The 24,372-nt window shown below is 37.4% G+C and overlaps 1 protein-coding gene across 2 annotated transcripts in view; it reads right to left on the bottom strand.

The window, feature by feature from the left end:
- The window catches only part of Map3k15 (mitogen-activated protein kinase kinase kinase 15), a 119,401-nt gene that overhangs the window by 33,320 nt on the left and 61,709 nt on the right, over positions 1-24,372 (bottom strand). For both annotated transcript variants that reach the window (XM_046425818.2, XM_046425819.2), the window contains 7 exons: positions 18,177-18,347; positions 15,114-15,226; positions 14,716-14,875; positions 13,059-13,209; positions 11,280-11,387; positions 1,986-2,035; positions 183-278 (listed from right to left, as the gene is read on the bottom strand). In XM_046425818.2, the coding sequence (XP_046281774.1) occupies positions 183-278; positions 1,986-2,035; positions 11,280-11,387; positions 13,059-13,209; positions 14,716-14,875; positions 15,114-15,226; positions 18,177-18,347 (849 nt within the window). The remainder of the gene's footprint in view (positions 1-182; positions 279-1,985; positions 2,036-11,279; positions 11,388-13,058; positions 13,210-14,715; positions 14,876-15,113; positions 15,227-18,176; positions 18,348-24,372) is intronic.

Here is a 24,372-nt window from a genome sequence, read left to right as displayed (position 1 = left end):
TTGAGTTGTGCACTTTAAATGGTTGTGAGGTATGAATATTACATCTCAAAGCAGTATGATCATTTTCTGTAAATTAAAATTTCAAGAAGACAATAGAGCAAACAAACATCTTCACAGCAAAGGCCCTTCAACAATTATTTACCATCAATAGATTGCAAATAGCTGAGTCAGCTATAACTCACCTACTACACTGGTCTTCAGTGGAAAAGTAGATTTGAAAGTCATCAGAGTTATCATGGACATAAAGAAAACAACACCGTTCATCAAACTTAGATAGGCTGTAAAATTGCAAAACATAAGAATGCTTGTATGTAAGTTGTGACACCAATTTTAAACTTTTGAGAAAATCTAGTAACAGATTTTCTTTCACTTCACAAATTCCTGATTCATTAATCTTTTAACACAAACCCCACATTTTGCCTTTTATTTCTCTATGAAATTTAAATACCAGAGAACTTTATCTTGTTTGTGTTTGAGTTATGTGTATCAAGAATTTCTTCTATACTCAGTGCTAAGCAGAGCAGAAAAGGGTAAAAACCATCATCCCTTGTCCTCTAGGAGTTTAGAATCACACACACAAAGACAGGCAAGGTATTTATAAAGTCATTTACTGTAGTATCAAAGGAATTTCTAAACTTGGAAAATATCAGGACACAGTATTAGTGGTCACACAAGGTTAACAGAAATAAACATTTCATCTTAGCTCAAGAAAGGTCTTTAAATATTCTCTGGTTCATTTCCAACCAAGTGTGGATCCAACTCCACAGCACCTCAAACGTAATATTCAGCTTGCCTGAACATATCCAGCAACAGAATGTCACTACACTCCATCTGCTGACAGATCTCACTGTTAGAAAGTTCATTACCCACTTTGGGCCAAAGCCTCCAAAATGGCTCTCACCCTGCCAGGTGGCACTATGAAGAATCAGGCTAGATTCTCTTCCACAATTAGCTCTTCAAATAAAGCCACTTCATCTGGTCCCTTCTAAGTCAATTCCTACTGAGTACAAAACTTAGACCATTTTTCATGATATAGATGACATGACAAATAATGTGTTGGAACAGCATCAGTCCAGAGTGACTAAAAAAAAGGTATAAACAGAAGGTCCTCACCTACATATTCTTCTACAGCTTCATTACTAAGTAATATATTTTTGAAAATCTTTAACATATTTGGGTTACATTGGGTTTTCTGGGTAATATTATCCAAATGTACTATTGTGTATTTAAATTATTTCCCTCCCTTAAAAGTGATGTAATCATTATTCCAGCTGAAGCCCTAATGTGCTCAGGACAGAATTATAGTGTGACCAGAGATAACTGGAGACTTATTTAGTGGCCTGAGGCAGTCATAGAATCAAAGAGAGGACAAAAAGTTCTAGTCCAAGTTCTTGGATTTGGTAAAAATAGTGAAGAAAATGAAACCTAAAGAGGTTGGGTGATTTCCCAACATCACACAACAAAGGGACTGGAACTCACATCCACTTCAGAACTATTCCCACCCTTGAAAGTGCTGGCAGGGTGATAAATGCAGCAGAGGTGTGTTATTGCTGCTTGGAAAAAAAACACAAATGGTCACCATTCCTGAATAAAAAAGCAAGAGCCATACTTCTCCCTGGAGTACACTACCTCACTCCCTCCCTAATAACAATATCCCTAGTTTCATTGCTCTGTCCAGGAGATCCCACCCAAGTGCTATTAGCAAATAACTCCTGGATTGATCCTGAGTACTTGAATATAACTTATTTAAGTTTGAGACAAGAGTTTCTTCTGCTGGATGTGAGAAAAGCCATTCTAATAATCCAAGAGACTTTTACTAGCAGCACATTATGGACCTCAGGCAGGGCAACAAAATAGAAAATATTTTGGGTTCAGTTAAAAATAAGAACATCACAACTCATGAATAAGTGGTAACCTTAAAGTGCATCAAACATTCACTATTACATGTATTAAAATAATAGTTACATTTTCTTTTATGTTCTTACCTTATTCCTTTAATTGAAGAGGCTGCAAAATTCCATTCGTGGATTTGTTTCTGCAAGTATCAAAGACAGAAGTCCATAGCTTGGTTTTTTCCAAATTAAAAGATCAGTTTTGGTTTCATACTATAGTCAATCATTTCTACTATTTTATTTTCAATAATGGTTAGGGTTTAGAGCAATATACTTTGCATAACTTGGAACACCTGAAATATTTTCTAATGTATTATAAAAATCTATCTGTGCTTGGAACCAACTCAGCTCCAACTTTGCATAGTTGTGTAAATGGGAAATAAACTTTTGAGAGCTGTGAAAAAAAATCTATCTGTATCTCTAATCCAGTTTAGTGAAATATAAACTTGAAATAAATAATTTGAGATATAAATAATAAGCATACAATAAGTACATAATAAATGGTCTTTCATATTCTATTAACATAGCAGGCAAACTCTAATAAAACAGGTTTGGGAATCATCCATCTAAGTTGAGTGACTTGCAAAAACGTTTGGAGAAGTAAGACTATGGTAAATATTGTTCAGTGTTCATTAATCTTCATTTCCTTTTCTCCCTGGGCACACAGCTAAACAACATTTCCCATCCTCCCTTGCAGGTACATGGGGCCATGTGGCAGAGTTCTGACAAATGAGATGTGAGCAGGAGTAAGAGTACTACTTGTAGGTGTGATGCATAAAATCCTCCACAAAAATCCTCTACTTTCTCTTTCCCCAGCCACTTCAAGATGGAATGGGGACCCTGCCAACCCAGATATGACATGAGGCATAGACAAACTTTTATCAAGATGTTGAGGTTTCGGAGCTATTTGTTTTAGCATTTGGCCTATCATGACTAATAGAAAAACTGTACCAAAATGTACTTTCTTGGGAGGTAGGTACCAGGGATTGAACCCAGGGGTGTTTAACCACTGAGCAACATCCCCAGTCTTTGTTTTTACTTTTTATTTTGAGACAGGGTTTTGCTAAAATTGCTTAGGACCTTGCTTAATTGCTGAGGCTGGGCTTGAACTTGCAATCCTCAATTTCCCAAGTCACTGACATGCACCACCCATGCTCACCTCCAAAGTGCACTTTATTATCTGTTTATTTATTTTTATTAGAGCTTTATGGTCATACATAGTAGCTGGGTTCATCCCAACAACTCATTCATGCATAAATAAATTTCTGTTCATGACCCCCACTTTTCCTTCTCCCTTTTCCCTCCCGTCCTGCCCCTCCCCCTCTCCTTCCTCTAGTCTGTATGCTAGACTTCTTTTCCCTCATCTATTAATTTGTATTTTATTGGTTCCTTCTGTAACTTTATCCTTCCTTCCACCTTTCCTTTATTTCGCTCTAGCTTCCACATTTGAGAAAACCTTTTGAGTTTGGCTAATTTCACTTAGTATGATATTCTCCCTTTCTATCCATTTATGGGTAAATGTGATAATTTTGTTCTTTTTAGTGGCCAAGTAGAACTCCATTGTGTGTGTGTGTGTGTGTGTGTGTGTGTGATTGCAATTTCATAATCTATTCATCTATTGACAGACATCTAGATTGATACTATGCATTCGCTATTGTGAATTGTGCTGCTATAAACAATGATGTGCCTGTGTCACTATAGCATGCCAATTTTAGATCTTTGGGGAAAATACCCAGGAGTGGGATAGTTGGGTCATATGGTGGTTCCATCCCTAGTTTTTTGAGAAATCTCCAAACTGCTTTCCAGAGTGGTTATACTAGTCTGTAGTCCCACCAACAATGTACAAGTGTTTTTTCTCCCCACAATCTCACCAGCATATATTGTTGTTTGTATTCTTGATCACTGCCATTCTGACTGGAGTAAGAAGAAATCAGTGTAGTTTTGATTTGAGTTTCCTGATTCTAGAGATGTTGAATATTTTTTTTCATGTATTTATTGGCCTTTTGTGTTTCTTCTATTGAGAAGTTCCTGTTCAGTTCCTTTGTTCATTTATTGATTGGGTTATTTGCGAGGGGCGTGTTAAGGTTTTTGAGTTCTTCGCATATTCTGGATATTAATCTCCTTTTGGAGGAGTAGCTGGCCAGACTTTCTCCATTCTCTAGGCTCTCTCTCCATGCTTTTAATCATTTCCTTAGCTGTGCAGAAACTTTTAGTTTAATGGCATCCCACTTATTGATTGTTGGTTTTTTTCCTTGTGCTTTGAGGGGTCTTGTTAAGGAAGTCTGCACCAGCACCTATAGGATGGAGTGTTGACCCTATGTTTTCTTCTAGCAGTTTTAAGGTTTCTGGCCTAATTCCATTTTGATTTGAGTTTTGTGCAGGGTGAAAGATAGGGGTCTGATTTCATTTTTCTACATATAGCTATCCAGTTTTCCCAGCACCATTTGTAAAAAGGCAGTCTTTTCTCCAAGACATATTTTTGACATCCTTGTCAAATATCAGATGGCTATAGGTTTATGGGTTTGTCTCTGTGTCTTCTATTTTATTCCATTGGTCTTCATTTCTATTTTGGTGCCAATACCATGCTGTTTTTGTTATTACATACTCTGTAGTATGATTTCAGATCATATATTGTGAAGTGAAGTCCTGCTTCACTTTTCCTGCTTAGTATTACTTTGGCTATTCTTGATCTCTTTTTATTCCAAATGAATTTAAGATTTTTTTCTAATTCTGTGAAGAATGTCATTGGTATTTTGATGGGGATTGCATTGAATCTGTATATTGCTTTTGGTATTATGGCCATTTTGACAATATTAATTCTGCCTATCCAAGAACATGAGATATCTTTCCATTTTCTAAGGTCTTCTTTAATTTATTTCTTTGGTGTTCTATGATTTTTCACTGTAGAGCTCTTTTAGCTCATTGGTTAGATTAATTCCCAAGTATTTTATTTTAAGGTTATTGTGAGTGGGATGGTTTTTCTGATTTCTTCTTTGACTGAATCACTGTTGGAGTATAGAAAAGCAATTGATTAATGGGTGTTGATCTTGTACCCTGCTACTTTGTTAAATTTATGTATAAACTCTAAAAGTCTTCTGGTGGAGTTTTTTTAGATCTTCTAGATAGAGGATCATATCATTGGAAAACAGAGATACTTTGACTTCTTCTTTTCTTCTTTGTATACCTTTGATTTCCTTTTCTTGCCTGATTGCTCTGTCTAATGTTTCAAGGACTATATTGAATAGGAGTGGTGAAAGTGGACAGCCTTAGCTTGTTCCTGGATTTACTGGAAATGCTTTTAGTTTTTCTCTATTTAGTTTGATGTTGGCTTTGGGTTTGTCATAAGTAGCCCTTATGATGTTGAAGTAAGTTCCTTTGATCCCTAGCTTCTCCAACATTTTTTAACATGAATGGGTGTTGGATTTTATCAGAGGTCTTTTCTGTATCTACTGAGATGATCATGTGCTTTTTGTTCTTAATTCTGTTTAAGTGATGAGTCACACTTATTGATTTGCATATGTTGAACCAAACTTGCAACTCTGGAATGAAACCCACTTGATCATGGTATATTATCTTCTTGATGTGTTTTTGAATGTGGTTTGCTAATATTTAGGATTTTTGCATCTATGTTCATCAGGGTATCGGTCTATAGTTTTCTTTCCTTGAAATGTCTTTGCCTGGTTTTGGTATAGTTATATTAGCTTCATAAAAGTATTTGGGAGTGTTCCCTCTCCTTCAACTTCATGGTATAATTTACAGAAGAACTGACACCAATCTTTCACAAAGGTCTAGTAGAACTCAGCTGAGAAGCCATCAGGTCCAGGGCTTTTCCTTTTTGGAAAGATTTTAATTGCTGTTTCTATTTCATTACTTTATATTGGTCTGTTTCATTACTTTATATTGGATTTCTATACCTTCCTGTTCAATTTGGGCAGGTCATGTGTGTCAAGAAATCTGTCCATGTCTTCCAGACTCTCCAGTCTATTGGAGTATAAATTTTCAAAATAGGATCTGATAATCCTCAGGATTTCAGAGGGGTATGTGGGATATCTCCTTTTTCATCCCTAATCTTGTTGATTCGCTTCTTCTCATTCTTTCTTTTGGTTAGTTTGGCTATGATTATGTCAATTTTATTTATCTTTTCCAAGAACCAACTCTTTGCTACATTGATCTTGTATATCATTTTCTTATTTTCAATTTCATTGATTTCAGCTCAAATCTTAATTATTTCCTGTCTTCTACTGGTTTGGGGGTTAGTTTGTTCTTCTTTTTCTAAGGCCTTAAGGTGGAACATTATCTTATTTATTTGGGATCTAATTTTTTAATGTAGATACTCAGTGCTATAAATTTTCCTTAGAACTGCTTTCATACTGTCCCAGAGACTTTGATATGTCTTTGTTCTTGTTCATTTCTAAGAATTTCTTGATTTCTGTTCTCATTTCTTCTTTGATCCATTCTTCACTTAATAGAGTATTTTTCAATCTCCATGCATTTATGTGGCTTCTATTATTTTGCTTGCTGTTGATTTCTAGCTTCATTCCATTATGATCTGATATGATACATGGGATTATATCAGTCTTTTTTGTATTTGCTAAGATTTGCTTCATGGCCTAAAATACAAAGGATTTTATAAAAAAAGTTCCAAGTGCAGCTAAGAAGAAGGTAAATTTAAGCTGTTTTGGGGTGGAATATTCTGTAGATGTCTGTTAGGTCTATTTGATTTACAGTGTTGTTTATGTTGGAGATATCTTTGTTGATTTTTTTGTTTTGATGACCTATCTATTGGTGATAAGGTTGTTTTGAAATCTCCTGGTATTATTTATTATGTTGGGGTCTATTTGGAATTTAACGTCATGGAGTATTTCTTCCATGTAATTGGGTGCATTGTCATTTGGGGAATACACACACATACACACATTGAAAGAATTAAAAAAACTAATTTAAGAATATGTATATGTAAAAAAAATATCTTGGTGTAGATTAGAAGGCTCCACTGAAGTAGTCAAAATATTTGACTGGAATGGTCAATATCTATCTTTAATAGTCTTTCTTATCAATTATTCTTGTGTAAAGTACTGATAGAAAGAACAAGGTATGGGGGATGTTAACCCCTTCCTGTTATTGTGTGGCTGAGTTACTAGTTATAGTGGCCTAAGACTGAAGCTGTTTGATATAAGACTCAATTTCCCTTCTCACCAGCATGAGATGGGATGGGTAAGTTGTACAGTCAGTTTGCATTTTGACCCTTCTGTGCACACCCAAGGTACTGTTTCTGCAGTGCATTCTGTGAGGGGAGATCCAGCAGGTGGTGCTGGGACCTACTTGGCCTTCAGGTCTTGCCTGGCTAGGTTGAAAGATGCCTTCTTTGGAGAGACTAGGTGGACCTGCCCCTAAGCCTAGACTTTACCTTGATTATTTCCATGGGTTCAGTTCTTGATTACTTCCCTAGAAATCCAATCATGGATCAGGGTGACCATGATTGTACTCATTTTTGCCCAGGAGTTCAGCTTTCCCAGGTGTAGTTTCTGAGTGTATTCACCCCATACCTACTTTGACTTCCAGGCCAGCATATGAGCCACCAGACACAAAGGCACCCCTTAGCCCTTATAACTGAAGTCCCCCTAGGTACAGTACACTCCAAGACAATTTCTCTTCTGTTATGCCAGACACTGCCTAGGTTCCTTGTTAGGCACCTGCCAGGACACTATGGCTTTCTCTGTGTGTGTTTTTCCTGATCTACCGAGTCCCATTCATGTCATAGTGGGTGTGCTTGCCCCAAAGTGGCTCCTGGCTCCTCTTTCCCTGAGATACCACCGGTACTTACTTATTTAACACCCAAGAGTCCTTCTCAAGGACCTGCATAGTTTGCCACCCCTTGGTTCAGATAAGTTCAGGGAGGGTTTTTGATCTTAGATTTCTCCACACCAAGACACACCACCACACTACCTGAAATGCTGCTTCCTCTAAGTCCCCCCTCCTTTGCCCACGGTGGGTTGGCTCCCATAACCCTCTTTTGCCCACCTTGTTGAGAAGCTATGCATCTACTACCTTGGTCTCATGCCACAGAGCAACTTGGAAAGTCATCTCCTTTACTCTGCCATCTTCCCAGAAACTCCAAAGCACACTTTTAAAAAAAAACAACTTCATCCTCTTACTTTATTACCATTTCTTGCCCTTAAACTGTACAAGGTTAAGCCTTGGATGGAATGTCTAAACTCTAGTTTCAGAAAAACCATAGGCTACAATATGAATACATCACAAGTGTAAAAAAATAATATTAAACAGGAAAATCCATTTTGTTGGCCTGAGGTTGCTTAAAATTGATCCCTGGTAGTATTTACACTACAGGAATCAATAAACACTAAAAATTAGCCTTTATCCCCAGAAAGTTGGCTGTTCAACATTTACTAGCATATTACTGCCTTCCTGCTTCCAGTGAATTTCTGAATTCTTGGCTAATAAACCAGGAACTTAATCTAATTTAAAAGCAATGGTACAAGGAGTTGTATATATGTATATGGTATTCTCTTTTTATTATCCATACATAGCCTACCAGGAGAAAAAATGCAACACTATGTAGAAAATGTCATCTCACTCTAGGCAAATCTGCTTGCTTTTCACAATCCATACAATTTCAAAATTGTAAATGAAGGCAAACGTTTCAAAGGATTCCTCTCAGAGAAAAAGGCAATTTATATTTCTCTCAGACAACTAGGAGCACTTATGGAAAACATTTCATCAGTCAAGGAAAACTAACATTTGCTATGTATATAATTCTTTTCCATTTCTTATTACAGACTATATGCAAAGCAAAACATTTACAACCAGTGAGATATTATATGTACCAATGAAAATTTCTATTGAGAGTCAGCAACCATTATAGGTTTCAAATGAGGTGGGCTGAGTTGGTAGAATTCCATGAAATCAAAACAATTTCAGCTTTATAAGTATAAAGAGTTACTTTAATAGCATCAGGTTTTTTTTCTGGAATTATTTGTCTAAATATCTGGTATTTTACATCTATATAAAGAAAGAGTGAGATTACAGACCCCTATTTTAGAAATTCTCTTTTATGAGAGTGGTATCAATGATACAAAGAAAATAAGCAAGGTTGGTAGGATTTTCTGAACTGAGAACAGGGTGCTTCATGGAGATGGCACTTAGAGGTCTGCACAAAGACAGCAGGAGCAGGGGCTACTGAGGTGTGATCACTTTGTAAAAACTCTATCAAGCTATACATTTATGATCTATGCACTGTTTGTATGTAAGTTACACAGACCAAATATCTCTTATTTGAAATGTTTGAAACCAGAAGTGTTTTAGATTTTGCAGTTTTTCATATTTTGGAATATTTGCATAAATTTTTACTGGTTGAGCATCCCTGATCTGAAAATCTGAAATGTGAAATGTTCCCAAACCTGAGACTTTCTGAACACAGACGTTAAAAAAGCTTCAGATTTTGGAGCATTTCAGGTTTTTGGATTAGGGAGGCTCAACTTCAATAACAGGTTTAAAAAAAATACCCAAAGAAGCCAGGCTTGCTGGTGCATGCCTATAATCCCAATGACTCAGGAAAGACTGAGGCAGGAGGATCACAAGTTTGAGGCCCACCTCAGTGAGCAAGACCCTATCTCAAGACCTTATAAAAAATAAAAAAGGGCTGGGGATGCAGGTCAGTGGTAGACCACCTCTGGGTTCAATCCCTAGTATATTATAAAAAAGAGAAAAAATACCCAAAGAAGAGGCAAATTAAATAAAAGATGTGTGCATTCTTCAAATGAGATTTATCTGTATGAATGCCATATGTGCACTTTATCATAGGTTGAACAAATATATGCTTCTTTTGTACTCAGATATTTAATGTACAGAGTGCAGGATAAAAACACAAGCACATCATGCTAGCTTGTCCTCACTAATGGCTGCTGACTATTTTCAATGATAAGAAGATTAGTCTAATGTTAAATATTGGACAAGGTTATTGGCCCTCACTTGAGATATCATGAATAGATCTGATAAGGAGTTTTTAATATGAATCGAGCCTCTGCTTATTGTTTAATGTTGCAAGTTATTTGTGAAGATATTGGTTATTTTTACCTGATTACAACATTATCATTCACACTCTTGCTTCCAGGAAGAAAAATAATCCTCTTTGCCAAGTTAATGGCAGAAGTCTTTTCACGCTCCATGGAAACACATGCACAGCAAATAAATCTATCTAAAGTGTTTGTCAAAGGTGCAATGTTTCTTTATTAAATGCAAAATTTATGAAAGAACAAACTGATGAAGTACTTTAGATAAAGAAATGAAAATATCACCATTACCACAAAACATCAAGCCCAGCCAGCATTTCTGTAATCTTGTGTACTATTGGTACGAGTACAAACTAGAATGGTATAATTTGATAGCAACTATCAAAGTTTTAAATACATGTACCCTTGGGTCCAGCAAGTCCAATTCTAGGAAATCTCTGCTTCTGAAATGCTTCCATGAGCATAAGACGCACACTAGCATACCATCAGAAGAGTTAAAAATCAGGGACCTAAATATGCATCAGTAAGAATGAGGTGAAATAACAGGTTGATCTAGACCACAAAATATACAATATGACATGAAACCAGGGAATATGACACTTAAAGAATCAAGATGGATCTGTGTGTGCTACCTGAAAAACTTCCCATGATGTTTGCACGAGTTTAAAAGTTACAAAGCAATAAGTATATGCTTATATGATCACACTGTAATGTAAAATGCCTTTGTGAATAAAACTCGTATAATATATATTATACATATATAAGTGAGTTTAGAGAAAAGATAAGGGTTATCCACTCAATCACTGGGGGTGGGGATGGGGATAGAAATGGAAACAAGGTCTGAGAAACATGGAAGGATTTTCTCTGCATATGCCCTATCTACTTCCTTATGATTTCACTATTTAAAACCCTGTACTTGTCATATATTTGAAAATATTACATATAAACACATATATGTCCATTTACAAACCCACATATGCTCCCCCATATATACATATACCCAATACATAAAAATGGAAAAAATACAGGGGCTGGGGTTGTGGCTCATCGGTAGAGCACTCGCCTAGCACGTGTGGGGCACTGGGTTTGATCCTTAGCACCACATAAAAATAGAATAAAGGTATTGTGTCCAATTACAACTAATACAAAATATTAAAAAATAAAAATAAAAGGGGGAAAATCTGCTTCTTTTCTTTCATCTGTGATTATACCTTCTCATACAGTTCTATATTTCAGAAGTTGAGAATGGGTGAACTATACTTTCCAACTGTAACACACAAATTCTTCCTAGTTGAAAATTGAATCTTTGATTAAATAATAGAGAAGAAAGAGAACTGCTTGTGACTTTTTCCCTTACCATTTCTGTGGGTGATACATGCCATAAAGAAACTGTTCTCTCCTCAGCTTCATTGTTGATAGAAACATAAGAAGGCTGGTAGACTTTGGTTGGCTCTATCACCAGAACCTAAGATAAGAAGATTCTTGTAAGACAAGTGAATCTAAAACAGGTGACCCTACCCAGAGAGGAAGTGGGAAGATTTATACTCAACAAATAGTCTTCAAATACCAACTATGCTAAGCATGGCTTAAGGAGCCAAGGGTATAGCTGGGCTGTGATTCAATGGGGTGACAGAGAACCAGATAGGGTTATGTATCCTAACGTCATGTAGTGTCTTAAAGAGAATAAGGCAGAAGAGTGAGGGGCACTTCTTCAGACATGGCAGCCAAGAAAGGCCTGTCTGAGGAGGTGACAAAAGAAAGAGGGAGGAGGTTGCAGCTTTTGAGAGAAATAAAGAAGCAGAAGGAATGGATGGCAGGTCCCAAGTCTGTAAAGACGTGAGGAGATGAAAAGTGAGTGACATTTTCATTGGTAAGGTGTTATTTGGTTAAGAGAGTAAAGGAGGGCTGTGGTTGTGGCTCAGTGGTAGAGTGCTCGCCTAGCACGTGTGAGGCCCTAGGTTCGATCCTCAGCACCACATAAAAATAAAATAAAGATATTGTGTCCGACTATAACTAAAAAATAAATATTTTTTAAAAAAGAGTAAAGGAGAGGGAGGAGGAGGAGGAGGAGGAGGAGGGAGAGAAAAGGGGGCAGGTGGAGAAATGGGAAGAGAGGGAAAAAGAGAGAGTTGGGGGGGAGTAGGAATATATCTTCAAAACAAATAAAGCAATATGTTTAAGACAGCTAAACCCCAAAAAAGCTTTCACAAGTGTCCATTTCATTATGGGTTTGTACCTTTCAGATTTGAAATTTTCATAATTAAAAGAAGATTTTAAAATGTATTATGCAGGAACAAAATAATTATCACAGTCCTTTCCAACAACTCCATCTTTTATTAGGTACTTAATGAAATTCTTAAAAACATGTTCACAAAAATCTCATGGCATAAATATGAAACATAATTACTGAAGTGCAATTTCCAGGACACTTAGATATCTTACTTATGAACCTTTATAAATAGCTATAGAATTGAAACAAAAGCTAAAAGCAATTCTGATTTTTCAATAAAGTTTTAAATATTAATCAGTGGCACTGGAGGCAAACCAAAGCTTAATAGGAGACAGTTTTAAATTCCATTTTTCTATTGTTAGGATTATATTTTTTAAGAGCAGGATTTCTCCGCCTTGGCCTTATTGATAGTTTGGGCTAGATAATATATATTTTTTTTATTGTGGGGGCTGTCTTGTATATTGTAGAATGGGTAGCAACCTCCCTGGTCTCTAGCATGCTGGTGACCAGTAGAACAACCTCTTCCCCCAGTTGTGACAACCAAAAATGTTTCCAGACATTTCCATTTACTCTAAGTTGAGAGCCATTACTTGAGAGGATATAGCCAACTTTTCCCCAGGGAGTTGATCTATCACTTGATGATTCTGCATAGGATTGGTAGTTATTCTAACATATGAAATTACAGTTTTCTTCCCTTTTGAGTATTCAATAATTAAGGTAATAATAATCCCAAGTTTCTTTTGTCTATCTTATAAAGTGAATTTAGGTCTGGGGACATAGCTCAGTGGTAGGGAACTTGCCTAGCATGTGCAAGGCCCTGGGTTCCATCCCCAGCATCAGGAAAAGAAAGGAAGAAAGGAAGGAAGAAAGGAAGACAGGAAGAAAACTGAATTTAGCATAACTTACTGGAAATCTGAGTCCATTACTAACTTCATTTGTTGCTTCAAAAATTATATCTAACCAGAAGGTAAGCCGTTCTTGCCTAGGTGAATGTTCAATAATGGGTTTCTTGAAGCGCCGAATTAATAACAAGTTCTGAACTAATGATCGCAGATACCTGGGGAAAAAAAATCACAAAACCCCATAAATCAGAACTGAGTTCACGTGTACTCCCTTTAAAACTATCTACTCCAAAGCTTTATTTACTTAAATGCATATTCTGTCACAGTACATCATACACAATCATTTGGCAACCATATAACTAATTATAAGAAGCCCAAACAATAGGCAAAATAAGTAAGTCCAACAAAATCATAAAACATGGCTTTTTACCAACATTGGCCTAAACCTCAATTTTAGTACATAGCATCCAAGGCATAGTGACTGGAAAGCATGCTATAACTCTCTTAAACAACAAAAAGCCAAAGTTTTTCAGCTATCAAGCTTTCTGGCTATTGCTGGAAATCCCCTCAAGTTAAAAAAAAAAAAGGCAAGCAGTTCTTAAGTTAAAATTACAAAATAGCAAACTTTCAAACCCACTGTCTTTTGTTTTTAATTAAACTTTTTATTTTAGATCTAGGTGGAGTTGTAAGAAATAATACAGACAGAACCCATAAATTCTTGACCCAGTTTACCTCAATGGCAACATCTTGCAAATCTGTAGTACAATATCACAACCAGAATGTTGCCATCCAAACGGTCAAGATAGAGATTTCCATCACCACAAGGATCCCTCATGTTGTCCTCTAATAGGTATGCCTACTTCCCTCCCATCCCCATCCTCCCCTTTACCACTAATAATCACCAATCTGAAACTCATTTTTTAAAAACTTAAGACTCTGACCAGGTAGATTTTAATGCTATGAAGTCTTGACTCTGCCTATACCTTTGCTGTCTTCAGGCTAAGTGAACTTTTTGAAGTATAGTGATCAGGCAGTGACATTAACTATATTTCACAAAGTACTAAATGGAGATGGTTCAGCTGAAAGCATCATAGTATTATTTTTCTCTTTGAGGATAAAGTCTGGAGCTATCCTAGAAAGGCAAGCCAGCTAGACTCCAACCAATTTGTTTGGGTACTCACCAGGCCTCGATTGTCCAAATTTTACTCATTCCAAAAAAAGATCTGGCCTTTGACTGAATACTGAGGCATTACTTCTAAATCTCTGGAGTATTCTGCCTGTTTCCCTGAAGCCTTGGGCCATGTCACACAGTTTCTGCTAAAAATATGAGTCATGGTGAAGGCCTTGGGCCACTCACTGTATGAGTTTGAATACTGGAGGGGTTGGACACTGAGGTCTTAAGATCAATCACATGAACATTCAATGCCTACATGATTCACCTCCAATAAAAACCCTGTACATCAAGGCTCAGTAAGTTTTCCTGGCTGGATATGCTGCAAGCATGCTGTCTCTATTGCTGCTGAGAGAATTAAGCACTGTCCATATGATTCCACTGGAAGCTTGTACATGGTCTCCACGTGCTTTTCGCCTTTGCTGATTTAAGCTGTATTCTCTCATCGTAGCAAACCATAACTGAGTATAACAGCATTTCTGAGTTCTGTGAGTCCTTCTAGTGAATCAGATATTAAGAAGAGTGATGACAAAGCACAGACTGGACTTACCAGACTGGAGGTTTCAGCTTGAATAGCCTTTCTGCTGCTTGCACCGCCTTCCCGACATCATTGGCCAACATGCTGACAGTGAAAAACTGGCCAACATCCCAGTAATTGTTCATTTTCTCCAAGCTCCCTTTTCTTCCCAACAAACTATTCAGTCGAACACCTTCAGAATTTGAATTTTTAATAGTCATGAAAAAAATCTTCCTAGTTTCAGTCACATCACACAAGCCTTTGAGCAGAGGACATGTGGACATTTTACTTTGGCTGCTGTGTCTCAGGTATGTTATCAGGTAGTAACTGATTGTTTCTTTTGAAATATATTGCTAGTTATTTGAACATAATTTTTAATGCTAAACTTGTATAACGGAAGCATCAACATCTGCAATAATAAACAGCATTACCTATTTTCCTTAGTTCCATGGAAGTTTCAAATTGTTGTCCAGCAACAATCAGCAAAACTGCAAGGTTAATTCCCGAATAAAGAGATGACTGCAGTTCAAACCCCTTGCGATACCTACAATTATAGAAGCACCAAATTCTTATTATATCATCTTATTCTATTAGAACAAAAATGTGTAGATAATGATATAAACTACCTTCTTATGAAAATATTTATTACTTTGTTATTTCATGGTTCTTTCTTTCACCTTGATGAACATGCAGCTCTCCAATGACTTTTTCAAGATGTCGTAATAGCAGTGCTGTAACTTACACTAGGGAGTTTGAAATTTTTTCTTCAAAAGGCTTATGTTTTTGTAATGAAAGCCATAATGATCATATAAACAGGGAAGTCACTTTAAAACAGACAAAAGAAATTTAAAGTCTATTATAATCCTATCCTCAAAAGATGACCACAATTTGATATTAAAATCTTCTTTTTAAGGTTTGACTCCAGTTGTACATTCAATATTTTATGATATCAAAATAGTATCAATCATAGGCTATTTTTCTGTATGCCATTTGTTTGTCTTCTTTATCACGACATGGAATTGTTTTTTCATATATAAAGTCATGATGCCAGAATCCTGGATGGTTATCAGGGCAACAACAAAAAGGGACAGGAGGGGCAAGGATCTATCACATTAGAATAAGGAATAAGATATAAAACTAGAAATACTATTTTTATACAAAAAGTTAAGTTCCTTTTGCTGAGAAGAATCTTTTTAGTTTGAGTCCATCCCATTTATTGATTCTGGGTTTTAATTCTTGCACTATAGGAGTCTTATTAAGGAAGTTGGGGCCTCATCCCACATGATGGCGATTAGGGCCTAATTTTTCTTCTATTAGACGCAGTGTCTCTGGTTTAATTCCTAGGTCCTTGATCCGCATGGTGAGAGATAGGGGTTTAATTTCATTTTGTTGCCTATGGATTTCCAGTTTCAAAAAGTTCCATTTCAACTATCTTCATTCTTTTCTCTTTGCACAAACTTTCATAGCAGATTTATTTGTAATAGTCCAAATCTTATTCTTTTCTTTTCTTTTATTTTTTTTTAAAGAGAGAGTGAGAGACAGTGAGAGAGAGGGAGAGAGAGAGAGAATTTTTAATATTTATTTTTTTTAGTATTTGGCGGACACAACATCTTTGTTTGTATGTGGTGCTGAGGATCGAACCCGGGCCGCACGCATGCCAGACGAGCGCGCTACCGCTTGAGCCACATCCCCAGCCCAAATCTTATTCTTTTCTATACATAAAAAGTTTCTTTCTTTCCTATGAGCAAGTATGACTACTACGATCAGGAAAAAAATTATTCAATCAATGATGTAATAACACAAACATATCTTTAAATGGCACTGTTAATACCAAGGACTTATAAACCAGGGGTAACATGAGAATTCATCAATAAAATAATACTTCTTAAAGGGAGAAATTATTATTTGTATCAGTTAAAATATGGCTTTATGAACTTAGAGAATAATACAAGTAACTTCAGACTAACCAGAGGACACCAAGAAAGTTCTTCCTATCCCAGTCAACAAAATTTCAACCTTTTTTGCCCCCACATATCTTGGGAATTTAAAATTCCATATCCTACCAAGTTTGCCTTTTAAAAATTTTCTTTCACAATTAAATGTTATACTGAGGTGGGTGTGGTGGTGCACACCTATGCACCCAGCTACTCAGGAGGTTGAGGAGGATTGCAAGTTCAAGGCCAGCCTCAGCAACTTAATAAAACTCTGTCTCAAAAAAATCATTTAAAAAACAAGTTAATTAAGAAGAGGGCAGAGAAGTTTTCCTTTTCCCAAATTAAAACAGGCCTTACTCAGGGGCAGAGATGATTTGGATTCCAATCAGAGGACTGCAGTCCCAGATTTGCCACTAACTATCCCTGTGATCTTTAGCCAGCCCCATGACCTTGGACCAGTCACCCACCTCCCTGGGCCACATGCTTCACATCCATACTTTAGGGTTTGGGTTAGATGACCTCCAAGGTCTTATCCAGGGCATACATGCCCTGATCAAAAGACTAAGCTGCATTTATTCCTGTACCTACCACCACTACTTTCTTAAGTAGCTGGGGAAAAAAAAAAAACTCCTCTGACTTTTCTGAAGGAGTTACAAGCAGTGATTTCCTGATCTGGGGGTTGAATTTTTAGCCACCAAAATGGGAACCCAGCTTACTATTTTAGCTTCCCTGCTACTCTTCTTCTGCTTACTCCTCACCATCCATAAGTGTGTCCAGCATGCTTCCTCCTTGGAGTCTTTGCCTGTGCTGTTCCCTCCACACATATTTCTCCAGTTATCTGCAAAGCCCACTCCCTCACCACCTTCACGTTTTTACTCACCTTTACTACCCACCCTATTTAAAATTTCAGACTACCCTCTCAACTCTCCTTTTCTTTTCCCTGCTTAACTTTCCCCCATAGCCCTTGCCATCAGCTAACATCCCATACATTTTGCCTTATTTACTTTTCTGACTTCCCTTAACAGCAAGGTGCCTGAGGGCAGGGATTCAGTCTGTTGGGTACACATTCCACATTTCTACCATTTAGAAAATTTCTGGCACAATGTAAGCCCTCAATAAATATTTGTTGAATAAATAAATAATGAACAGCTCACTGGGAAGATAATACCTTGACAGTGGTGGATAAGATTCTGGAAGGAAGGTTGGGGTTGTAGCTCAGTGGTAAAGCATTTGCCTAGCCTTGGTGAGGCACTGGGTTCATTCATCAGCACCACATAAAAACAATAAAAGTTAAAAAAATATTCTAGAAGGGGTAGCTGGTAAGAAGTATGTTGAGCCTTCTTCCTGCCTCATAAATGAGTGAACTTATAGGAAGTGTGTTTTCAAGAGAAAACCCTGTTTTCATGGCTTTCTCTCAGAAGAAGGAATCTGAAAATTCCCAGACCACATTTATTGCAAGGTTTTTTTCACTGCCAGTGGATGGACACACATATGCACATAGGGAAAAGACCTAGATGCTTGGCCTATGTGATTCTGTGCAGAGATGCATATGCTACTTACCACTCAATGGCACTGTCTCTGCTGGCAGCATCTTTACAGTCTGAATCCAAGAAGATATCCTTGTAGATCCTCCCACACAGGCAAAACATGTCAGGAGCTGGGTGGTCACAGCTCTGCAGAACCTGGAGCATGACCTGAAGAGCCTTCTCACGGTCACCTGCACTGTTTCTCCTGAAAGATACGTAAGATCACAAACAGCCCAATCAAGACCAAGAGTATATGTGCACTCATCCTGCTGGAAGATTGGAGGTAAGGATGATGTGCTTTAATAGAAAAAAGAATCAAAGTTACTTCAGTTTTCATTTTCAAAAGCAGCAACTGCTTAGGATATATATTAGTAAATCTCATATAAGTATACTTAGTTCCTACTTGATCCTATCTTCAACAAATAAATTGTAAGACAAAATAAGAGAAGAGGAAAGTGATGTAATAAACCACAGAACAACTGGCGAAGTATGAACACAGACAATGAGTAATTTTTGTTGATTTTTAGGTACGACACCTTAATCATGTTATTTTATAAAAGTGTCCTTGACTTTTAGAAAGACGTGCTGAAACATCTATAGGTAAAATGGTGTACCTCTGATTCATAAAAAATCCAGTGATGGAGTACAAAGAAATGGGGGTAAAGGAGAACCAAAACTAATCATGCAATGATACTTGCACAAGTGCAATAATTAAGCCTTTATTTTGTCTCTGAATTTTTCCATTTTATACCTTGGTCCTGTTTTTTTTTTTTTAAAGTTGTTGACAGACCTTTATTGCAAGGTTTTTTTCACTGCCAGTGGACGGACACACATATGCACATTACCTTCGAGCCACAGCCACAGCCTTGGTCCTGTTTTGATATATGTGATCTTCCTTCTGTTTGTCATATAGAATCTAATTTAATGAGCCTGCAAACTAGATCTCTTTTTGCATAGCCCATCTATGGCATTTAATTTTTGAAGTGCTAACAATACCCAATTCAAATTTGCTAAAGCACTTAAATAACTTCTAATGTCTATGTCAAGAATATGGAGAATATTAAAATTCTAATGAGTTACAAATTTTCTATACCTGGTATAACCTCATTTGGGGATTTGAAATACACATGATTCTGCAAAAAAAATGTATAACTCAAATACTTAATTACTGATGTGAGTTCAGGTTGAGTTTTCTTTTTGTTTTCTAGGGTTTTTTTTTTTTTTTGACAAGTTATATCAAGATTTCCCTTAACATTTTTCATTAACTTGAAACTTACCCTTGTTTCTCAAATAAAAGATCTTTTTGAGTATAAACAAAACAAAAATCAAGCATCTAAAAAAATGAAAAGCAAAAAGAGATTTTCTGCTTAAAAGCCACTTTTAAGACAGTCTACTCTATTTAAGACAGGTGCTAAACAGCTAATCGCTTTAGTAGTTAATAATCAGCTTTCAGATCTGCTTATCATTTTCAGATCCCAAGGTATCCAAGAACAAACCTATAGATAAAGACTCCTGTGTTTAATCAGTCAGCAACATCTGTTTCTGGCAATAAGGTCATTTCACAATGAAGAGAAAGAAATGATGACAGTGGTCTGAACCTTGGCTGCATATTAGAATCACCTGGGGAGCTTTAAAACCCCCGGGGTCCGGGGTACATCCTGGACCAAACAAATCTGAGTCTCTTATGTTGCACTCTCTAATTCAATATGCCTGCATCACTGCTAAATCCACTGGTCAATTCTCAGTCCTTGTCCTAATTGACCTACATATGCATTCCATCTATGTGTATTTAATCAAACTGTACAGTTAACAACTGTATAATCCCTTCTCCTAGGACTATCTTCATTTGATTTGGAGGACACCACATTTGCCTGAATTTCCTCCTTCCTTAGTTCAACTTTTTGGTTCCTGCCCATCTCTCTGATCTTTTAACATTGGAGTATTCCCAGGTACAACCTTTGGACCTTTTTTTTTTTATTGGTAACTAGAATCCAGTGCCATGATTTTTCAAACCACCTATATTCTGATGACTCCCAGTTTTCTACCTCCAGCCCACACCTCTCCCCTAAACTCCAGACTTACATACAAAAATGCCTTCTCAGCATCTCCCCTGCAGATCTAATACCTTCAACTTAACATGTACAAAATCAAACAATCATCCTACCAAACCTGCTCTTCTCACAGCCTTCTCCACCTGGTTTGGCAGGCAGTCCATTTTTCCTTTTATTCAGATCAAAAAACTTTAGAGCCATGTTTGATTTTTCCCTAACACCCTATATCCAATCAGCAGACACAGTTGACTTTTATTTCAAACCATCTCTCAAACTGGTCCACTTCTCATGATGCCCACAATTACCACCCTGGTCCAAGACACCATTGTTTCCTGCTTCCACCCTTATCTCTCTACAATCTAATCTCAACACAGAAGTGACTGATCCTCTCCACTGTATGTCAGGTCAGGTCACTTCTCTACTCAAAACTCTCTAGTGGCTCCTATCTTAGAACACACACCATTTTTTTTTTCAATGGCTTACAAGGCTTTACAAGATCTGGCTCCCAGTTATTTCTCCAATCTTATTTCTTACCTCTCTTACCATCCACTTTCCCATCACCTACTCTGCCTCAGCTGCACAAGCCTCCTTACTATTCCACATGCTCATCCCTCTACCTGGACTATTCTTCCCCCATATATTTACATGTCATGTTCCTTGCTGTTTTCTGATCTTCTCTCCATGTCACTTTATAATAAATAAGGCCTTCTCTAAGCACCCAACTTAAAATTACAACCTCCCCTGCCCACCAGCCCTCCCTATCACCCCAGCCTATTTTAATAATTTTACATCTCTCCTCATTTCAGAAGGTAAGCTCCAAGAGGATGAGATTATTTTTTTGGTCTACTCTATTTATTACTGTGTGCCAGTGCAAACTGGATCTGCCACACAGTAGATGCTCAATAGATGTTTATTAAATGAATGACAAACTGAGCAGAACTAAATGTACCGATGTGGAAAGATCTCCAACTATTGATTGCTAAGTGAAAAAGAATAATAACAAAATACTTCCTATATGGTCCTATATTTTAAAAACCCTATAGTATGACATTTTTAACTGCATGTTAAGTGCATAGCAAATTGTCTGAACTGACATACATCAAACTGACAAAAGTGGTTACTTCTGGAATATGAGTGGCAGCAGAAACTAGAGTTAAGAGGAATGACTGCTTCAAGTGTTTCTTTTTCTTTTCACAAGACTATGTAAATACTCACCTATTATTTATGTAACAAAATGAACACTTTATTTGGAATATCCTAATGCTAGATCTTGGTTATTTTTACGCCATTTACTACCCATGTGAATTTTGAGCAGGTCCTTTTCCCTTTCGGTGCCTCAGATCTTCAACTGAAAAGTAGACTTGACTTTGCTCACCTCACAGAATTAGGGTGAGCTTCGGGTCTGCCAGAACATTGATTTGCCACTTACCATCCTGTCTTCCTGTCCACCTTTTCTTATACTGTGTGTCCATAAGAGGAAGTCCATACCACAGGAACCACACTTCCAATAAACCTTCTTCCAAGCCAGTCCTGAGACTAACAAGCAAGATGTCTCACTAGATCAGTCTCCTTTCTAGAACAAATTTTGTCTTGGATCACTCCCAAAAACCTTATAAGAGATTCCTTCCAATTAGGATATAGGAGATATGAAATGCCTTCACTCCTGTGGTAACAATAAAAACTCAGACAATACAACAATCACACCAAGGAGAAGGAAGGAAGCCTTGAAGTACTGAATCCCAGTGCTACAAAAGTTTCCATAGTTGCTTGTCATTCTGGGTATTTATGACTGGAAGAGGGAGCCTTTGATAGAAAGAGATACTTTGCAAGGACAAGGAAAACTTATCCCATCTTTAGACAACAGCATGGGACACCATCTGAAGCACCCCTAAGCAAAAACAAATCACTTGGCCTAACAATGCTGTTTCCCCATATTCACCCCCTGCATTTTGCCAAGAAAACCACAGGGAAGGAGATGCTCAAAACCAGAAAGTCATTGCAGGCACCACTACAGCACCTGGACTGCAGGCCCTGCAAGAACTGAATCCAAAGATATCAGAAATAGCTCAAATATTGACAAGACTGAAAAGGTAGCAGAGGGACAGGAGGTTGGGGGTTGGGCTAATCACAGGTGAACTAAATCTAGTTAAGAGTACAGTGCTTGGGCTGGGGATGTGGCTCAAGCGGTAGCGCGCTCGCCTGGCATGTGTGTGGCCTGGGTTTGATCCTCAGCACCACATACAAAGATGTTGTTGTCCTCCAAAAACTAAAAAATAAATATTAAAATTCTCTCTCTCTCTCTCTCTCTCTCTCTCTTTAAAAAAAAGAGTACAGTGCAGTCTCTAAAAGCATCATTAAAAATCATATATGCTGGACTGGGATTGTGACTCAGCAGTAGAGTGCTCACCTAGTATGCGCGCAGGACTCTGGGTTTGATCCTCAGCACCACATAAAAAGAATAAACGAATGGAATAAAGGCATTGTGTCCAACTACGACTAAAAAATAAAATATTTAAAAAAACATATATGCTAATCACCAAGCCTGTGAAAGGGTTCCAGTACTCAGAATAGCAAAACAAAATCATACTTCAGTCTCCAGTTCTTTTAGTTAAAATGTACAGACTACCATAAAATTATGAGTTGCAAAAGAAGCAAGAAACTGTGACCCAATAATCAAGATAAAAACCTTCTACTGCCAAACTCTGAAATTAACTATAACACCCAGACACTCATTATATGGGTATCTCCCAACTCTACACCACAGTTTACCATTGTCTAGTGGGAGGGATGACAGATATTAAACAAGTATACACAAAAACATGAATGCTAGGAGAATGATTAATGACAGGAATATCATTTTCAGGTACAGTATTCTTTGCAATGGCCACTTCTCTCAGAAAAGGACACTAATACTAGACCCTGAATGATCATTGCAATCAGGTAAGCAATGAAGGAAAGAGCATTCCTGGCAGATAAAACAGCATATTCAAATACCTACAGATGCAAATATCTTACCACACTTCAGACTAAAAGAAGGTGAAGGTAGCTAGAGAATGGCAAACCTGGAGGAGCAGAGTTGGGGTGGGAGTGAGGTCAGGCCACACTGAGCCATTTCTCTTCCTCTTCTGCAAAGTTTCTCAAAGGCTCTGCCTAACCAAGGACCTCCTACCCAGAAGAACTTAGAAGCTCTTCTTCAAGTTTCCTCTTTTATTCCAAGTGGCTTTCCAGAACCTAGTGCCTTCCAATACACCTTCCCCTAAACATCTAAACAGCAGCTATCTCCTGATAGGCATGCACCATCCACTGGGCATCCTCACACCCCACTCCCAAATGTGTAAGACAACCAGAACATGTTCCCTGAGTCTTTTCCTATGCACTCCTGCATGCAGTTAATAATCCCCTAATGGGCTGGCCACTGGTCACAACTTCCTTTCATCTGACTTGCAGGGCAGCTATTCTCAAAACTACAAAAATAGCAATGTTGTTAAAAATAATAGTGTGTCATCTGAGGTCACTCTACAGGATCTACACTAACACACTGCTAAAAGAATGGGTAACAGGTAATTAATAATAGGTATTTTCTCACCTTAGAGAAGTCCTCTGGTGATTAGCATTGATGTTTTCTTTGGATCAATGAAAGAGGCAACATTTTCCATCTGTTCTTAAAGGAGGGATCATGTGGGAATTTTCTCTATACAACGATTCTCTCAAGCTGCTCTGAGAAGCCCAATGTGTGCATAATTCAGAGAGGTACTTCTAAAAGTTTTCTGGTCAATAATATACTTAAAGAAATAAAACTTTTTAAATTTTTTTTTAGTTGTAGATGGACATAATACCTTTTTTATTTTTATGTGGTACTGAGGATCAAACCCAGTGCCTCACACATGCCTAGCATTCTATCACTGAGCTACAAGCCCAGTCTCTCTCTTTTTTTTTTGAGACAGAGTCAGTCTTGCTAATTTGTCCAGGTTGGTCTCAGACTCTTGGGCTCAAGTGATCCTCTTGCCTCAGCCTCTCAACTAGCTGGAACTACAGGTGCATGCTACTGCACCTGGCTTAAAACACTTTTGAATAGAGAAATATATCTCAGCAAATAAAAATCTTAGAGTAGCCAAGCAACTAAGGCATCAATACCTCTCAAAATCAGAGCCTTTTAAAGCATATTGCAGATGGTTTCTG

Source organism: Marmota monax, unplaced genomic scaffold, assembly GCF_021218885.2.
Source record: "Marmota monax isolate L192 unplaced genomic scaffold, Marmota_monax_Labrador192_F-V1.1 WCK01_AAM20220418_F8-fsc00203, whole genome shotgun sequence".
Taxonomy (NCBI): Eukaryota; Metazoa; Chordata; class Mammalia; order Rodentia; family Sciuridae; genus Marmota; species Marmota monax.
This window is presented reverse-complemented; position numbering and strand designations above follow the sequence as displayed.